The sequence below is a fragment of the Salvelinus sp. IW2-2015 genome, linkage group LG22 (assembly GCF_002910315.2).
Source record: "Salvelinus sp. IW2-2015 linkage group LG22, ASM291031v2, whole genome shotgun sequence".
NCBI lineage: Eukaryota > Metazoa > Chordata > Actinopteri > Salmoniformes > Salmonidae > Salvelinus > Salvelinus sp. IW2-2015.
The window spans coordinates 10841885-10860697 of NC_036862.1; the positions used below are offsets into that span (position 1 = coordinate 10841885).

Sequence of the window (18813 nt, forward strand, 5' to 3'; positions counted from 1 at the left end):
TAATAGCAGCAAAGGGGAACCAACTCCATATTAATGCCCATCGTTTTGGAATGAGATGTTAGACGAGCACGCGTCCACATTTTTGGTCATGTAGTTACAGTGCCTCCTAAAGATGTGATTGACATCTTGAAAAGAGGGTGAGCTATCAGCTGATAATCTGCAAGTTGGCTAGCTCAATTTATTTTACTGATTGTAATTTATTTTCAATGCTCGTATCAAATAACTATACAATATGTTATTCATAACCTTACAAAATGTGGAAAAAGTTGAGGGGTCTGAATACTTTCCGAAGGCACTGTATGATGGTTAGCTAGAGTCTAGACTACCTGTGTTGCTGCTGCAGACTGAAGAAGGGATGGGTCGGAGGGTCATTGATGCAGCCAATCCTAGTGTCAAATGTTGTGCTTCTGTTGCAGTACTGCTGATTATTTTAAACTAGGTAGCTAGCTACACACAACTAGGTAGCTAGCTACACACAACTAGGTAGCTAGCTACACACAACTAGGTACACACAACTAGGTAGCTAGCTACACACACACACTCGATCGGGGACCATATCCCAAGCCATGCATGTTTGAATAATGGGTGTGCACAATCCCAGTACGGGGCAGACTTGGAAACCGGTACAACCGGGCGTGCGCCACCTTCGTACAGGACAGACCAACAGGTGCAACCAACGGACGGGGTGGCGAACTTGACGACACAAACTTGTATAAAAAAATTATATAAATTACCACCATCCAAAAGGGCACTTGGCGAGTGGGAGGTGTACAGGTTGACTCCATCTGTGTATTTGCCTACTGCTGCGTCTCTGATGTGGCTGTCAGCAGGTTATTCTGGATTTGAGTTACCCTGTGCTCAGTGTTCACAAATTCCCATTACCGGTTGCGGGAAGGAAAGGAAATGGCAGCTGTGCAAGCCGACTCAAACCCCTGGCCTGGAGTCATCGTCTTTCATTGCAGCGTGTTTTCTCACACCTGTCTGTCAAGGGGAACACCTCTCCTGGCTACCAGCACTACCCTTCTAACCTCAGCTGACAATTTTCCTGATCATATCACTGTTTTCCTAATTCCTGGGACCTTCTGTGTCTCGTTTTTTAGCCCTTAGGTCCCAAGGTGCTCAGATCACAACTAAATAGGCGACGTGGTAGGTTAAATAAACTTTTGCTTGCCCTGTGGTTGGCCTTGTAGCGTTCATGTCCAGGTCTGTTACTAGTGCTGCAGTTAGTGTAGGCTATGTGTTCTGGCTGGTCTCATTTCAGACCCCCTACTCCTCCAACTAGCTCCAGTGCAGCAGGCCAATAGGAAACAGCTGCTCACTTTGTAGTGGAGAGCAGGATGTTAAGGGGTAACTTGGGGAGTACACAGAGACCCAGTGGCTGACTGCTGCCTGCAACACTTTGACCCTTTTTTCCTGCTAACTCTCATTCATAAAGCGACACGAGCCATTGCGCAATCGGACCCACATGTTGCCACCCCGCATGTCGGACCCTATTACCAGAGTCAAAACAAAACAATGTGATTTAGTAGTGGTCTAGCCTATTAAGAGGTCCAAAACATTCTGTGCCACATAACTAGCACAGATGGTGTTTTGATGTGTGTTGGTTGGTTGAACGTTTCCTGCTATGATGACCCAATGGGTGACCGGCTAAACCTCATAACCGGAGAGGAGGCAGACTGGAATGGAGGAGACCATGTGACGATGCCTTGTAACCGAAGACACCCAGGTATGTGTGAGTTTCTACATCTCCTTCCCCGTCATGTTATTTGGAGTGCACGAGAGGAGTCAAGTGTTACACACACGCTTTGTAAACACTGAGTGTAGCCATGTCCCACGCTGTCGCGGCCAGCCTTCTCATCTTTGGCCACTTACGTTGTATAACTTTAGGAGGGCAACTTGTGTAGGAGCTGCCTGTTTGTGTACCGGCAGCCTGTGTTATGTAGTGACTTGGGTAATGGTGGACCGTGGGGACTGGAAACATCAATGGAGTGTTTTGACTAAGAGCCCTCTGATTTGAGCCCCTGTCGTCAGGTGTAATTGTCCTCTGGCGTCTGACCTCTCCTACCCCAAGTCTCAGGCAGCACTACATTTGCATAATACAGCCTATAGACCTAGCTCCCATGGGGAGCATGTGAAACTACACTGGCCGCCACCATTTGCAGCTTTCCAATATGAGTGAGACCAAATGACCAGACAGACTATGGCCTGTTTTATAAGGTGGACATTTTAGCCATGTAGGCCTAGCCTATACAATGTTTGTTTTGGCTCAAGCAGACCAGGAAGGAAGTAAAGGACAGAGGAAGAGCTGTGTTCTCAGAACCGTCATGTTTGTTGTGTACACGCATTACCGCTTTCATTCTTTATCCAAGGCCAGGTCGTGTTAAGTGAAATTCCAGGACTGGCTCATATTCGTTCGGAGACGAGGGACAATGGGGAGCAGGAAGAGGAGACTGAGCTGTTGACTTTGTAGGGACTCATTGTAGAGGAGACCTTAAATACTGTACGGTTGCCTGCCTGCCTTTGTACAGTACTAGTACAAAGACTTAAACACACTAAAATAGCTTCCATAGAGTCTGCTTTGTCACCTGGCTCTTGTGATACTGTTGTGATCAATGGTGAAGATCGGTACTCGCACTTGAGGTCTGTACTCCAATTTTAACTTATCCCATTGACATTAATCCAATGATGTATGCAAAAGTCCAAGTTGCACCCTCATCTCAAGTCTGAAATCGGCACAAACTAAGTCGAATTAAGAAAAACAAGTAGACTCCTCATGTACTCTTTCTTCCTTGCCGCCTCCTCAAAACACATTGGAGGAGAAGGTCCTAGAGGAGGAATCTGACTTTCTCCACAATGCGTTTTGAAAAGGAAGCGAGGAGAGAGGACGGAAGGAAACACAATCGAGATTCATCTATTGTAGCCGAGTGGAGCCCAAATCCATGTGAATGATCTCACCCCCAGTGGAGTAGTAAACACGGTTCCCTCGTGTAGCCTATTTACACTGCTTCATAGACCTCTCCCTTTCCTATTTAAACACTGTATATCGCTTGCCAGTCTGATCCAGATAACAGGCCAACACATGAGTCTGGCTTTAGATAAACATTACAAAAGAGTTGTTTTGTTTAACACTGGGGCAGTTAACTTACAGGTGTGGAGCCAAATGGTTGATGGCCCTTTTCTACTGAGATGCACCCCGTGGACAATGTCTATAACACAGGTTTATTACATAGACTTTGGTTTGTCTGGAGCTGCCAGGTAGAAGTTTTGTGCACTCGTATCCTTACCGACACTGGGAGTGCCTGGTTTTCCTCATGTGGCCCCTTTGTGTTAACGTCACTGTCTCCTGGTCAGTGTGCGAATGAGCTCCCACTCCATGAACCATATGAGCTCCCACTCCATGAACCATATGAGCTCCCACTCCATGAACCATATGAGCTCCCACTCCATGAACCATATTGAGCTCCACTCCATGAACCAATAGAGCTCCCACTCCATGAACCATATGAGCTCCCACTCCATGAACCATATGAGCTCCCACGTCCACCTGAACCATATGAGCTCCCTCCATGAACCATATGAGCTCCCCTCTCCAATGAATCCACTAATGAGCTCCCCACTCATGACCCATATGGAGCTCCCACTCCATGAACCATATGAGCTCCCACTCCATGAACCATATGAGCTCCCACTCCATGAACCATATGATATAGTTCACCTTCTTATATCTGATCAGAATGGCAAAGGTACAGCTCATTTTGCAGTCTGTTCCCAAATCCAATTTACTCCGTTATTCAGCTGTGTTATTTGAGACTTTGTCAAGTTGCTGTCTGGGTGTACTCAGTAAGGCAAAGCAGTGTGCACGAGCACAGTTCCAAGGAGTCAGTTGTTGGTAAACACACCGCTGTCACAGAACGTGTGGTTGCAATAGGTATGTACAGCTCTGCCAAAGAATGATGGAACTGCTTGAGTAAATGAGGGATACAATGTATTTTGTAAACCGGTGCTTCCATACAAGTGTGGTTCCTGAGTTGATTAAGCAATTAACATCCCATCATGCTTAGGGTCATGTATAAAAATGTTGGGCAGGCCAATATATTGGCTACTAAGCATGAAAACGATGTAAACCATATGCCATGGCCACCTGTCACCAGATCTCAAACCATTTTTACACTTATGGGAGATTCTGGAGCTTTCCACCACCATCAACAAAATACCAAATTATGGAGTTTCTTGGGTAAGAATGTGTCTCATCCCTCCAATAGAGTTCCAGACACATGTAAAATATATGCCAAGGTGCATTGACGCGGTTTTGGCTCATGGTGGCCAAACGCCCTATTAAGACACTTTGTTGGTGTTTCCTTGATTTTGCAGTTACCTGTATGTTCCATCTGTACTTTTTACTTCAACACCTCCCTGCACTTGTCAGTCATCACATTTATATGGCTGTGTCTTGCGCTTCCACAACCTTATCGCTGAAGGCGTGCCCAATCTGTTGTGCCTCATTGTCGCTCTCCCCTCGTCTTTCAATTGGGACATTCTAAAAATGTCAGCAACTCCTCCCTCTCACGAGTTGAGTTTGTAGCTCCTGCCGGTGTCCCGTTTACAAGTTTAAAGTTTTTACTGTAGGACGGACACGAGTGCTCTTCATAGACAAATATTGATTATAGGTCGTTTGAAAGATCCTACCGCAAGAATAACTCCGTACGGTGTTACAGAATTTGGAACAGTCTTGCAATTAGAGGATACTGTACTTAATACACAGTAAAACATTTTTTTTTTAAATAATTGTATGATAGGCTTAACGTTTTTATTTTACTAACTGTTTATTTTCCAGCTGGCTATTTTACAATGCCGCGAATGAGATAGGTCGACAAAACATACTGTCGAATATATATCGGATTCGTTGTACTAATAAGTGTTGACAATGGTCGGAGTGGAGTGAGCCTTTTCGAGGATATTTGGCGCTATCGGTCTGCTGTTCGGTGGTCTGGTCATGACTCTCGGTAGTGTCTCCAGTACCGGGAGCTCGGCGGAGGGCTGCTTCTGCTCCTGCTGCGGAGAGAAGATGATGCCCTACTTCTCCGACAACGGCGTTGTGTCTCAGAACCAGATCAACCAACTGTGAGTTGTACATTTTTGTTACGAATATTTTTCTGTTTAAAATTAGGAACATTCTCCACTGGATTTTTAATTTCCCAATGTAGTGGACATTCGGTATGTATGCATTTATTTACTTTAGCTCAGTTGTCAATAGTCTGACGTTGCAACATTATTGTGTAGGAATCTGACACATTTCTAATAAAGTTGTGACAGTCCATCCTGACTACATGTAATTCCCGACAGTGACGTAACAGGATGTAAGTAATCTTGACAGCTTCCTCTCCTGGTTGAGAAATAATGGCACAATGGGTTCTCCTTGATCATTGCGTGGCGTGAGAGAATCATCTACCTGGCTGTCTCCAAACTGGTCTGACTAATTCTGTTGGTCAGATATCCATATAAAGCAACAGTCTGCTCTATGAACTAATGCCAGAGAGTCAGCCTGCCAGTCTCACTTGACCCCCTCCCTCCTGTCAGTTGCATAGCTCTCTTCTGTGTCCTCCAAGCCTCTAAACTGGCTTCTCCAGGCGTATGGCAGTCCCTTTTTAATTTTGCCCTTCTTTAATAGCACATAGAAATATATTACATCAAATTGATTTATAGCTTATTTTGAATAATATTTTGGCTGATGTGTTTTCTGATTTGTTGTATTATGTCTCCTAAGAAAATATTCTATAGCCCGTTCATCCATGTTTGAGTTGAGGCTCTGAAGCTTGCAGCCATTCTAACTAGACTAATCGTCTGAGGTGTTCTTACCTGGGCCTCTGTATGAAACAGTGTGAGGCCAGTCGTCAGGTCACGGTGGCCGGCCAGAGACTGATTTGATAGCTGGCTTGTAGTACAGGTGTGAACAATAACAGGAATGATTTAGAACTCAGCCGTTAAAGAGAGCGCTTTGAATACTGAGAAATAGCCTACCTGATGAAGGGTGGTTAGTGGGATGTATTTGTATGTTGTTTGATTGTTGTGTAGGAAGGCACTCAAGGGCACCTGTACCAGGTGTAAGTACATCATATTTTACAAGTTTAGTCAAGTTGTTAGTGTTAATATGTTGGAACTAGCCTTGACACCCTTGCTCCAGAGTTTTAGTGTTGGTCTACTGCATGTTTCAGGGCATTAGCAGTCCATCAATATGGACTTGATCAGTGTTTTGGATGAACCAATGTTATATGCTTGAATCAAAAAGCCCATATCTGTGTTGCAAATATCGTACCATCAAAGCTGCAATGGTTATATATCACATTCCCCTGTGACAATGACTGGCTGTCCAGACCATGTTGCATGTTACACAACCCTGATGTTGCCCCTGACTGATTTAGCATTGCTTGACCATTTTGCGCTGATGAGAGACTGCTAAATGAAGACATGCAAATGTATTGTTTGCTGTCCATATACTCACTTTGCACTGGTTTCTATGGCTACATGGGTAGTACTACTTATTTGCTTATGGGGGAGATTAGATATCACTGGGTACTTCAGGAGTGGATGCCTTGTATTTCCTGGCTCACTAGTTCACTGTGTGTGTTTGACAAGGGCTGTTATACTTTATTATATGGCCTAGACTAGTTAGTCATTTGAATAGCCTAGACTTTGTTTGTCTTAATCTGAAAAACACACACACATGCATGCACACCCTCTCTCGCTGGTGCGCACAGGTACTTGTATGCCATAAACGGCACCAGATGTAAGAAAACCCAACTTCTTTGTTTTGGAGGAATACTTCGGTCAGGTTTTAGTATGTATTCTCTTAGCCTTTTCAGGGTGGGCAAACAACCACCTATAGGCTATAACATGGTCTCCTTTCCTCGACAACTCTGTCAAACCGATCCAGAAAAAAGTTATGACAGTATTTACAAACTGATTTTGTTATTGGTGTGCAACCATGTTAGAAATAGACAGAGGAATGCCTGTGTGTCAGAAAGACTTTGTTTCACCATGAGCTGGGCTAATTACAGGTTTACAGTGTGGCTAACGGCTGGAAACCTGAAATCTAAACAGGTGTTGTCCCACTAATTTACAATACTACCCCACTTCGCTGTACACCAAACACACACGTTGCTGTTGTTCTGGGGAAAAGCGATTGAAGAATATGAATCTGACTCGCTTTAAGTGTGTGTAAAGATTGGCAGCCACACAAGGAAGCCAGATTTAGTGTGTGTGTGATTAGTATTCATAACATCGGTAAACACGAAATGGAACGGGAGACGTTAATGTTGGTAAGAGATGCTATAGGTCTGGTTCACCAGCAGTCTAGTGAGACGTTACCATGACGGTGCTACTAGTAGCACCATGTAGAGAATGGGGATGTGACAAATGTACCATTGTTCTTAACGTTTAAATTGCAATTTTTTTCCCTGTCGTTTAAACAATAAGAAAAAAAATAAGAAAATGACGTGAATTCACAATTCAGATATGATCCTGCGTGTGACCATTCTCTGCTGTGTCCCTCTTCCATGTTCTGAGTTGTCAGCACACGGGACTTCATATCCCACTTCTCGTCAATGTGATGGCTTGTTGCTGGGATGTATGACAGCAATCCTACAATCTGTTGTTAACGCCACGTATGGTGTTTGAAAGCTCGCGCTTTATACTTGCAGAACAATCATTGTATAAGTTCTCCATGCAGGCCTTCACGTTTTTTTGACATGGCGTCTTGTGGTCTTTGCTCTAGGTATGCTATCAGGGCAGTGACGAGGACATCCTCTACCATTGACAATGGCTGGTCATAAACTACTTCATTTCTGTAATCAGCACTGATTTTCTCACTGCTGCCAGAAACTGGTTGGTTCTCATAGCTGTAGCTCAATTCCACCAATTCCATTTATTTCACCACCTTTTCATTTAACTTTATCAAAGTATTGCCATACAGAACTTAGCTGCTGTCACTTCCCTGTCTCAAAAGCATGCAAACAATTGAAAGATGCATATGTCCTCCTAGTCATTGTTGCTAGTGATTCACCGATATTACATTTTTGCCCGATACCGATATCTGATATTTTCCTTGCCAAAAAACTCGATACCGATATACATTTTTTTAAGTTTGTGGCCTTATAAGCGTTCTAAGTACAGTTAAATTCATTCTCAACCAGGATTTCTATGGAACGCCGTTTGGGCCTTTGCATGTCAAATATCAATCGGCACCTGAATATGACTGCACATAATTTAACACGTTCATTAATTTTTTACTTAGTTATTACACATTGATTACACTACCACTCGTATTTCATATGTCACAACGATTCATCGATACGTATGCTATGATGCTGGTAAAGTTGTCTTGCGAAACTGCAGTGCTGGTCATAAAAATACTAGCAAGCTCATGGATGCAAACAATGTTCTTCCCCAGAAACATAGCGACACGGCATCTGTTTCAATAGCTATAGTTAGCTAACTATATAGCTAGGTGTCATCTAAGTTAACCCTAATTTATAAGATCGTTCTTATTTGATTAATGGTTGTCGGACCCATCTATGTGAAGCTAGCCACAATAAGGATTAGCCAAAATAGTGGACTTTACGGCTAGCCTTCAAAATAAAAGTATGGCATGATTCTACCATTTTTGTATTCATTTGCATCACTGTCAATGACATACTTTTATTTTGAAGGCAACCTGCAAATTCCACTAGTTGCTACCTAGCTAATACTTACAAGGATTCCTAAATCATTGCTAAGAATAATGAAAATGACTGCAGTTTCTACTGGTCATTGTTTTCAGGCTGGTTGTATTGGTACCAAGCTAAAGCTAGCTAGCTACCCCAGAAGTTGCYGTCAAGCAAATTATGCTTTATTACCAACTCGGTATTGTAAACACATCGTTTGTGGCCGGTGTTTGCTTGTTTGCAAAWTTTTTTTTGTACAGCTTTGACAGTGCTACTGTATTTTTGACACGCAAACACCCAAACGGCATTCCATAGTATGTATGTCGTGAAGCTAATAGCAGTGACGCTATTACTGTGTAACTCCGGTAGGGCAACATCTGAAAAATAGCACACTTGGTAGCGTGTACTGGTGCTCGACCAGTCGGCGAAAGCCAACATCACCCACGACAGAGAACGGTTGATTGTCAAGGGCAATGAATTCCATTATCTTGGCTTTAATGGATTTCGCCTTTGAGTTGTCTCGCTGAAATGTTCTTACTCTTTCAAATGACTGCTCGACTTGTTGACTGTTCGATCCACACAGCAGACAATGTGGTCTAAGTTAGGAATGCTGTGTAGCACGTGTAGCTCAACATTTTACGTGGCATCATTACGTCATGTACCTACGTTATATAGGTATGCGTGTCAGCTTTGACATCGATTTTTCACATCGGCGTTAAACCTAACATCGTGCCCACACCGATGTTGGCATTTTTAGCTAATATCGGCCAATTCCAATATGTTCACCTGAAAGCTCGTGCATCCCTAATTGTTGCATTAGATTTTTATAGAATTTTTCCATTTTATGATAATGATCGAACGTGGTAGTTTTGTGACTAATGCACTTTTGATTTTTTTTATTGTAGGGATTTTTTTGTTAGTCGTAAAGATCCCTATGTTTTAAACGTTTACACCCCGTGTAGGGAATAGGGTGCCATTTGGGACGCAGCCATAGTTTTGATTTGAACACAGGCTCATTTCTTACATTTCAGCGTTGATGGAGCCCCATCTTCATTCCAGTGGATTGGAGTTTGATGTAGGTGGTGGTACTGATGTGGAATTTCCCTCCTCTCAGAATAGTCCTGAGGCCTTTAACTGAATGCCTCTGTCCTTGTGATGCAGCTCTGAGGAAGCTAGGTCTGCTTACTGGAATTGGTCCCGAGCCTGACTGCACTTACAAGGAAACTCTGAGTCGAGACTCCAATTTCAATCCAGCTCTAGAAACAAACTCACAGGTTGTCAGTTTATCTTTAGCCTTGGCCTGTAACTCTTTCTCTTAGGGTCTCTCTCTCTCTCATGATCTCTGGCATAATTATCTCCCATTGTCCGTTCGGCTACTCTTGCTCTGTATTTAAACCTCTGTGTGTGCGAGTGAGTGTGTGCATGCACATGTCTCTCATTGCCTAATCTGTACCGTAGGAAGTGCTAGAATGCAGCCCTGCTATCCATCCCCCCCACTCTCCCACCACCACTGCTCCTATCTTTCTGGGCTGAACTCAGAGCCTTCAGCAGCGCCGGCCACGGCAGCCAGGCCTCTGCAGCCTGGGCCTATATTTATCTCTCCCCTAGTTAGAGTGGAACTAATATGGGCAGGGGAGGGGAGGGGGCATGTCAGTCCCACACATGTCTTTTTGGGAGTGGGAGGAGAGTGGGGCGCTAGGCTATCAGAGAAGGGCCCCTTACATAGTGATGATTGTGTCTGTACCCTAACAAGTACTGCCCTGTGCTGCATGCCAAACGATGACCCTCCCTCCCTTCCTGTCCCCACGTCTGTCTGCCTGTGGGAAGAGGAGAGTATTCCCTTACATGTCTGCGCAGTAAAATGTCAGCCAGGGCAAAATTTCCTGCGTGTCGCCTCAGACTCGGCCTCAATGCCCTCTGCTGCTGACCTGCTGCCCATAGACCTGAATCAGGGCCAACGTGGCTCTAGTCTAGAGTGGCTCTCTTTCTACCATCATACAGCCACACTCGATATTTCCACTGTTAGGGACTGCACCCATAGGACTCTGGTCAAAAGTAGTGCACTGTGTAGGGAATAGGGTGTCATTTGGGACGCACACATAGTCGTGATTTGGAACACTAGCGTAGTCAGAATAGTTCTGTGATAATTTGACGGACTGTGTTTTAGTTTCAAACTATATTGGGGAAATGATCAGCAGGAGCCTTATCAGTTGTTGAGGTGTGGGTAATATTTCACATTGGAACCAGTTACTCCGAGGTGTTCTAGCTAGCTAGTGGACAACAAATGCCCCCTTTGTCTACTGATCTGACTGTTGGGTTTATCTTACAAAGTAAAGATACACCTGAAGGGGATTTAATGTGCTTCATTTGAATGTGAAGTACAGTGGCTGATCAAGGCAGTCTAGTCTGTAGTTATTTATAGTCATTTAGAAAATAACAATATATTTTTAGCAACAGTAAAGAGCCACTTGACAGTGATGTAGTTCTGACTACCTAGTTTTGGATTCCTATGCTGGCAGGAGGTGCAAAGCTCTTCGCTAAGGGGTCAGTGTTTTACACTTGACGATGTGTCGCTGTCTGTCTGCTGGGGCTCTGTCTTGTCTGTCTGCTGGGGCTCTGTCTTGTCTGTCTGCTGGGGCTCTGTCTTGTCTGTCTGCTGGGGCTCTGTCTTGTCTGTCTGGCTGGGCTCTGTCTTGTCTGTCTGCCCCTGGGGGGGGTGCCGCTCTTCTTTCTGCCCTGGTCTTGTCTGTGTCTTTGCTGGGGCTCTGTCTTCGTCTGTTCTGTCTGGGGGCTCTGTCTTGTCTGTCTGCTGGGGCTCGTTGTCTTGGTCTGTCTGCTGGGGCTCTGTCTTGTCTGCTGCTGTGCTGGGGCTTCTGTCTTGTCTGGCTGCTTGGCTCGGGGCTCTGTCTGTCTGCTGCTTGCTGGGGCTCTGTCTTGTCTGCTGCTTGCTTGGGGCTGCCTGTCTTGTCTGCTGCTTGCTGGGGCTCTGTCTTGTCTGCTGCTTGCTGGGCTCTGTCTTGTCTGCTGCTTGCTGGGGCTCTGTCTTGTCTGCTCGTTGCTGGGGCTCTGTCTTGTCTGCTGCTTGCTGGGCGCTTCTGTCTGTTCTGCTGCTTGCTGGGGCTCTGTCTTGTCTGCTGCTTGCTGGGGCTCTGTCTTGTCCTGTGCTTGCTGGGGCTCTGTCTTGTCTGCTGCTTGCTGGGGCTCTCTGTCTTGTCCTGGCTGCTTGGCTGGGGCTCTGTCTTGTCTGTCTGCTGGGCTCTGTCCTTGTCTGCTGCTGCTGGGGCTCTGTCTTGTCTCTGCTTGCTGGGGCTGCTGTCTTGTCCTGCTGCTTGCTGGGGCTTCTGTCTTGTCTGCTGCTTGCTGGGGCTCTGTCTTGTCTGCTGCTTGCTGGGGCTCTGTCTTGTCTGCTGCTTGCTGGGGCTCTGTCTTGTCTGCTGCTTGCTGGGGCTCTGTCTTGTCTGTGCTTGCTGGGGCTCTGTCTTGTCTGCTGCTTGCTGGGCTCTGTCTTGTCTGCTGCTTGCTGGGGCTCTGTCCTTGTCTGCGCTGCTTTGCTGGGGCTCTGTCTTGTCTGTCTGCTGGGGCTCTGTCTTAGTCTGCTGGTCTGCTGGCGGCTGGCTGTCTCTGTCTGCTGCTTGCTGGGCTTGCTCGTGCTTGCTGCTTGCTGGGCTGCTGCTTGTCTGCTGCTTGCTGGGGCTCTTGTCTTGTCTGTTTCTGGAAGATACTCATCATTTTTCAAGTGTCTAGTAGCTGAAAAACCAAGGTGAAATCATATACTCTCACTCACATATACTGTACACACCATGTGAGGATAGCGCTCTCCGTGCTCTTGCTCTTGCGCGGGTGTCAAATGCTAACACCATTCGATTTACGAGTGACATGGAATGGAGCTCGCAGTTGTGAAGAGGCAGGTGGATGTGCATAGAACAGCTAGAGCACGAGAGAGAGCGAGGGGTGTGAGAATAAGTAGAGAGAGAGCGAGGGTGTGAAGAACAGTGAGAGAGAGGGACGAGGGGTGTGAAGAAAGTGAGAATAGAAGCGAGGGGTGTGAGATACGAAAGTGAGAGAGACGAAGGGGTGTGAAGAAGTGAGAGGAGCGAGGGTGTGAGAAGTGAGAGGGAGCAGGGGTTGTGAAGAAAGTGAGAGAGAGCGCAGGGGTGTGAAGAAAGAGAGAGAGCGCGGGGTGTGAAGAAAGTGAGAGAGAGCGAGGGGGTTGTGAAGAAAGTGAGAGAGAGCGAGGGGTGTGAAAAGAAAGTGAGAGAGAGCGAGGGTGTGAAGAAAGTGAGAGAGAGCGAGGGGTGTGAAGAAAGTGAGAGAAGAGCGAGGGGTGTGAAGAAAGAGAGAGAGAGAGCGAGGGTGTGAAGAAAAGGAGAGGAGAGCGAGGGTGTGAAGAAAGGCGAGAGAGAGAGCGAGGGGTGTGAAGAAAGCGAGAGGAGAGAGCGAAGGGGTGTGAAAGAAAGCGAGAGCGAGAGAGCGAGGGGTGTGAAGAAAGCGAGAGAGAGAGCGAGGGGTGTGAAGAAAGCGAGAGAAGAGAGCGACGGGGTGGTGAAGAAAGCGAGCGAGAGAGCGCAGGGTGTGAAGAAAGCGAGAGAGAGCAGCGAGGGGTGTGAAGAAAGCGAGAGAGAGAGCGAGGGTGTGAAGAAAGCGAGAAGAGAGAGCGAGGGTGGTGAAGAAAGCGAGAGAGAGAGCGAGGGGTGTGAAGAAAGCGAGAGAGAGAGCGGGGGTGTGAAGAAAGCGAGAGAGAGCGCGAGGGGTGTGAAGAAAGCGAGAGAGGAGCGCGAGGGGGGGGGGGGGAGGGGTGTGAAGAAAGCGAGAGAGAGCGCGAGGGGTGTGAAGAGCGTAGAGGCTGCGAGGGGTGAAGAAAGCGAGAGGAGAGAGAGCGCGAGGGGTGTGAAGAAAGCGAGAGAGAGAGAGAGCGCGAGGGTGTGAAGAAAGCGAGAGAGAGAGAGAGCGCGAGGGGTGTGAAGAAAGCGAGAGAGAGAGAGAGAGAGCGCGAGGGGTGTGGAAGACAGCGAAGAGAGAGAGCGAGGGGTGTGAAGAAAGCGAAGCGAGGGTGTGAAGAAAGCGGCGAGGGGTGGTGAGAAGCGAAGGAGCGGGGTGGAAGAAGAGCGCAGCGAGGGGTGTGAAGAAAAGCGACGCGAGGGTGTGAAGAAAGCGAGCGAGGGGTGTGGAAAGAAAGCGAGCGAGGGGTGTGAAGAAAGCGAGCGAGGGGTGTGAAGAAAGGCGAGCGACGAGGGATGTGAAGAAAGCGAGCAGGGGTGTGAAGAAAGCGAGCGAGGGGTTAGTGAAGGGAAGAGCAGGATGCGAGGGGAGGTGTGAAGAAAGCGAGCGGAGGGGGTGTGAAGAAAGCGAGCGAGGGGTGTGAAGAAAAGCGAGAGAGAGAGAGCGAGGGGTGTGAAGAAAAGCGAGCGAGGGTGTGAAGAAAGCGAGAGAGAAGAGCGAGGGGTGTGAAGAAAGCGAGAGAAGAGAGCGAGGGGTGTGAAGAAAGCGAGAGAGAGAAGAGCGAGGGGTGTGAAGAAAGCGAGAGAGAGAGACGAGCGAGGGGTGTGAAGAAAGCGAGAGAGAGCGAGGGGCTGGTGAAGAAAGCGAGAGAGCGAGGGGTGTGAAGAAAGCGAGAGAAGAGAGAAGAGAGAGCGAGGGGTGTGAAGAAAGTGAAAGTAGGCAAGCAGCTGGGTCAGGGTTGGGTGGGTCAGGATGGGAAATGAACTCAACCCGTCAGTTTTCTCTTGCTCGCTTTGTTTGTTTTCTTTCTTCTGGTCCAGGCGTGTCCCCTCACTACTCAGATTGCACAGCGTCTCTTGCACGTCTCCCCCACGCTTCTGCTATTCGGCTCATCGTTGCTCATTTCCCCATCCCGCGTCTGTGAGGAAGGACCGGAGGACACAGACGGACGGTACTGACTCTGTGCCGCCCAGTCAACCCACGCTAGATGTGATGGTGTAGATTTTGAGCAGTACTCAGGGCAGGGTTGTTACAGAAGGTTTACCCTAGTAGCAGCTCAAGACACACTTCACATGGGGGTCAATGAGGCACATTGTTTTGGTAGCCTAGGCCTATATCAGTCACCTGCCACTTTTAGTCGGTAGGTCTCCTCGCCCTCTAATGAGACGCGTTAAGGTCAGTGTGCCACCGTGTGAGATTCTGTAGAGTATATGTTCTGTGCTGTGGAGATATAGACTACACGCTCGTGTACGTACACACACACACCATATCCATAAGCTAGTATCCCCTGTAGATCACGTGACCTCGCCACTTGTTTTAGTGTGGTGATGGTGTTCTGGGTACTATAGTTAATTTGATTGTGCTACCACGGAGAGAGGAGTGATCCCGTACATGAACTCCCACAGCGGGAGCTCTGCTCCGTCTGAGCCAGTTGTGCGGGGCGGGGGGGGGGGGCTCTAACTGACCCTCAGCTCTACCCCCTAGCCTCCAGCTGTTAGGGGGATGCGGCCTGGCCAGAGGGGAACGTTGTGTTCTGTGTTGGAGTGCATGTGGCTCTGTCTGTTTATGAGATGTAGCTGCCTGGATCACATGCTGCTGTTGCTCTTCAGACTGGCTTATGAAGCTCTGTCTCTGTCTGTCTGTGTCTGTGTGTGTGTGTGTGTGAACCTCTAGCCCGGGAACGTTCTGTTAGCGTCTGTCTCTGGCCCCTCTGTGACCCTGTGTTTTCTCTTCAATCAGCATCAGCGAGAGCTTCCTGACGGTGAAGGGTGCCGCTGTCTTCCTGCCTCGGGGAAATGGCTCCTCCCCTTCCTCGGCACCCCACACCAGCCAGCTGCGGAACAAACACACAGGTATGCCCTCCCGCTGACTGACTGACTGGCAACAAATCAACCAACAGAGAGCCATAGGACAGGGGTGAGTTCATTAGGCAAACGTTGTGGAACGTTGCAGATGGACATGTCACAAATAGAACCAACATGATTCTTTACTTCACATGTCAGAGAAGCATGTCTGTTCAGCTCTTTACAACATAGAAATGTTCCACAACGTTGTCCTGCTGAACACGCCACAATTCTCAACACAGACTCGTGGGAAACTGACACTGCCCCAACATGAGGTCAAACCATAGTGCTGCTTATCATTGGAATGCAGCAGGCATTCTACAGTGTTGAGGGAACCAACACTGTCCAGTTCTGTTGTTTAAGTCACCAGAGCAGAGCAAAGCTGTCCTGTTCAATTGACCCCATAGCTGTTACAATATGACACCAGTGGTCCACTGAATGCACGTTGCTTTGCCATAGAGTTGCTATTTAGGCGTGTGTTTTTCCATACCAGTGTCCTCGTGCTCAAGGGCAGAGATAATTGTTGTAAGTATGTGTACTTGTGGGAAGGCTACTCTGCTCTGCTGGGTTTTCTAGGAGTTTTTCACCAGCTCTGGTATCTAGGGCTGGTACATCCCACTATCTTTCTTGTTTTCACTGACAAATGTCCTTTGGCCCTTAATTGTGGGAAAACGCTCTCAAGTGAAGGACATTTTCTGTTACTTCGGCTGCATTTGAATGTTTATCCGAGCTACATTTTGGAGTTTCTAGAAGCGTTTAATCAGACACACTGTCTTTTTGTATGTCTGCATAATGTGGACTAACTTCACCCAGAAGAGTAATGAGTAGGAGCAGATGGCATGCAATGTGTACGATACTGCTAGTGGGCTGATCTGTTTCTCTCTCCTTCCCCAGGTGACCTCCAGCAGCACCTGCAGACCATGTTCACTCTGCTGCGGACAGAAGACAACATCCGCCTGGTACGTCTCGTCGCACACTCCCGTACATCAAGTTCAAATGTCAAATTCAAGATGTTTCATTCACATGGCAGACAAATGAGTCTAGGACTATTCTGATGAATACTTCCAAATGCAGATGGATTGACCAGAGGATATTATTCTCTCTCTCTTGTCTTCCCATAAGGCTGTGCGCCTGGAGAGTGCGTACACTCAGCCTCAGTGCACGCGTTACATGGTGGTGGTGTCCACCAATGGGAGACAGGACACAGAGGAGAGCGTGGTGCTGGGCCTGGACTTTGGCTCTTCAGACAGGTTAGTAGTTAGTACCACTCCATGCAGTGTGTGTGTGTGTGTGTTAGAGAGACCCACCTCTTTGGAGGTGTGTGTGTAACATCTTTAACAGCTGTCTCCTCCTGCAGCTCATGCACAATGGGGCTGGTTCTACCCCTGTGGAGCGACACACTGATCCACTTGGACGGAGATGGGTAAGAAGAGCGATACGACACCTGTTTCCTCCTCCCTGCATTTACTGTAGTTCTTCTGCCCAGTGGGACTGTCACACGACCTGTCTGTTTGTCTCTGTAGGGGCTTCAGTGTGTCCACGGTCAACAGGGTCCATGTCTTCAAACCGGTCTCTGTCCAGGCCATGTGGTGAGCGCTCCTCCTTTCTCTGCTGCCATCTCATCCCCCTCTCTTTTACTCTGACTTGTCCCCTCTTATCTGTTGGTTTATCAGGTTATTCATCTTTCTTTCTCTCGTTCTCTCCTTCCTCCTCTTCTTACCTCTCCACCTCCCGCTGTGCCTCCCCCAGGTCCGCCCTGCAGTCTCTCCACAAGGCGTGCGATGTGGCCCGCTGTCACAACTACTACCCCGGCAGCCTGTTCCTGACCTGGGTCAGCTACTACCAGAGCCAGGTCTCCTCTGACCAGGTCTGCATCAACGAGTGGAACGCCATGCAGGACGTCCAGTCCCACCGCGCCGACTCGCCCGTCCTCTTCACCGACGTGTGAGTGTACCACTGTCAGTCACACACACACACACACACACACACACACTTCCATATTAAGCAACTGTGGTGAGGTGTTGTCGGGGGTAGGTCAGCTGGACTCACACCAACTTATCTCCCAAAGAAAACAACATTGCCCAATTACGAGTGCAGTGCCATCTCCTTCCCTTGTTGCCACGACACCCAGCCTCGTTATGACCGAGGTATAAAACAATCTGCTGTAGCAGGACGATGCACCTCTGGGATTTAGGTTTGTTTAACCGGGGAAATTCCCCACCGTCGCTGTCACGTGTGGCTGCTCGTTTAGGGGGGCCTTTCTGTAACGCCGGAACTCGGCTTGCGTGCCAGCAGCGTCTAAAATAGCCCCCTCTCCGTGACCGCTTTATTTATGCATGGAAAAAGTAGCTAGACAGAGGTAGACGAGCGGACGGATGGACGGAAGCAGGTGGGCAGTAGAAACGAAGGAGAGAATGGAGGGGTGACGGATGAGTAATTGAGTAGAAATAATACCACTTGACACGCTGGGAGACGTTTTAAGGAGAGGAATGGACTGAGTGACACCGAGGCAGGGGGAAAGAGGTCAAACCCAAAGCGGTTTAAAGGTATTTTCCTGGAGAGATGAGGAGAGTAAGCCTCTCCCTAAGCCTCCGCAGTGACATTAAACGTCCCAGCTAGCGTTAAGGCGCGCCATGCAAGCACAGTGGAAAGACGTGCGTACACACACACACGGACACACATGCGCGCGCACACACCCTGGTTAGGCTTGAGTACTGTGCACACACACTTAAAGGCAGACTATGCTAGTGTGTTATTAAGTCCTGTTGGGGTCAAAGCTAAGATACCTGTCGATGACAGACGTCATATTTGCCTTCGCTCTTTGCGCATTCCTTCTATTCAGTATTGAGGCCATGCACTGATTTGACCCAGATTTGTCCCTGCAAATATGTGCATGTATAGCTTGAATGTGTGCAATTGCATACAGTGTACCGCTTATGACTGTAGTGTGTTGGGGTCAATTTCAATTCAGGTGGTCAACTGAAATTCCAATTCCGAGTTTACTTCCTGAATTGACTGAGTTAAAATTAAATTGACCCCTACCCTTGAGTTCATTGGCACGTGTGTGTGTGTGTGTGTGTGTGTGTGTTATTCAAAGAAGTCAGGCTCTCTTGGCATAGCCAGTAACCCAACCCCGGCAGTAGCTCTGTCTCGTCCTGAAATGTGCAACACGTTTCAAGTCCCCAAACCCTTTCCTCAAGAGGTCAATCAAGTCTTTGTTTCTATAAACAAGCTACCCCTGGCTCTTTCCGATGTTCCAATAAGGACGTGTCATAATAATAATAATAATAAGCGTGACGGGTCATCAGACTGGGACAACAACACAAAAGCCC

General features: G+C 47.6%; 1 protein-coding gene across 2 annotated transcripts in view; it reads left to right on the top strand.

Moving 5' to 3' along the window:
- The window catches only part of LOC111949628 (protein phosphatase Slingshot homolog 2), a 45657-nt gene that overhangs the window by 12197 nt on the left and 14647 nt on the right, over positions 1-18813 (top strand). The window contains exons 1-7 of one of the 2 annotated variants that reach the window (XM_023966960.2): positions 4597-5121; positions 15378-15490; positions 16376-16440; positions 16604-16731; positions 16839-16904; positions 17005-17070; positions 17231-17425. In XM_023966960.2, coding sequence (XP_023822728.1) covers positions 4994-5121; positions 15378-15490; positions 16376-16440; positions 16604-16731; positions 16839-16904; positions 17005-17070; positions 17231-17425 — 761 coding nt within the window. In that variant the 5' untranslated portion in view covers positions 4597-4993. Of the gene's footprint in view, positions 1-4596; positions 5122-15377; positions 15491-16375; positions 16441-16603; positions 16732-16838; positions 16905-17004; positions 17071-17230; positions 17426-18813 lie in introns of those variants that run through there. The other variant, XM_070434025.1, reaches the window with a different exon arrangement.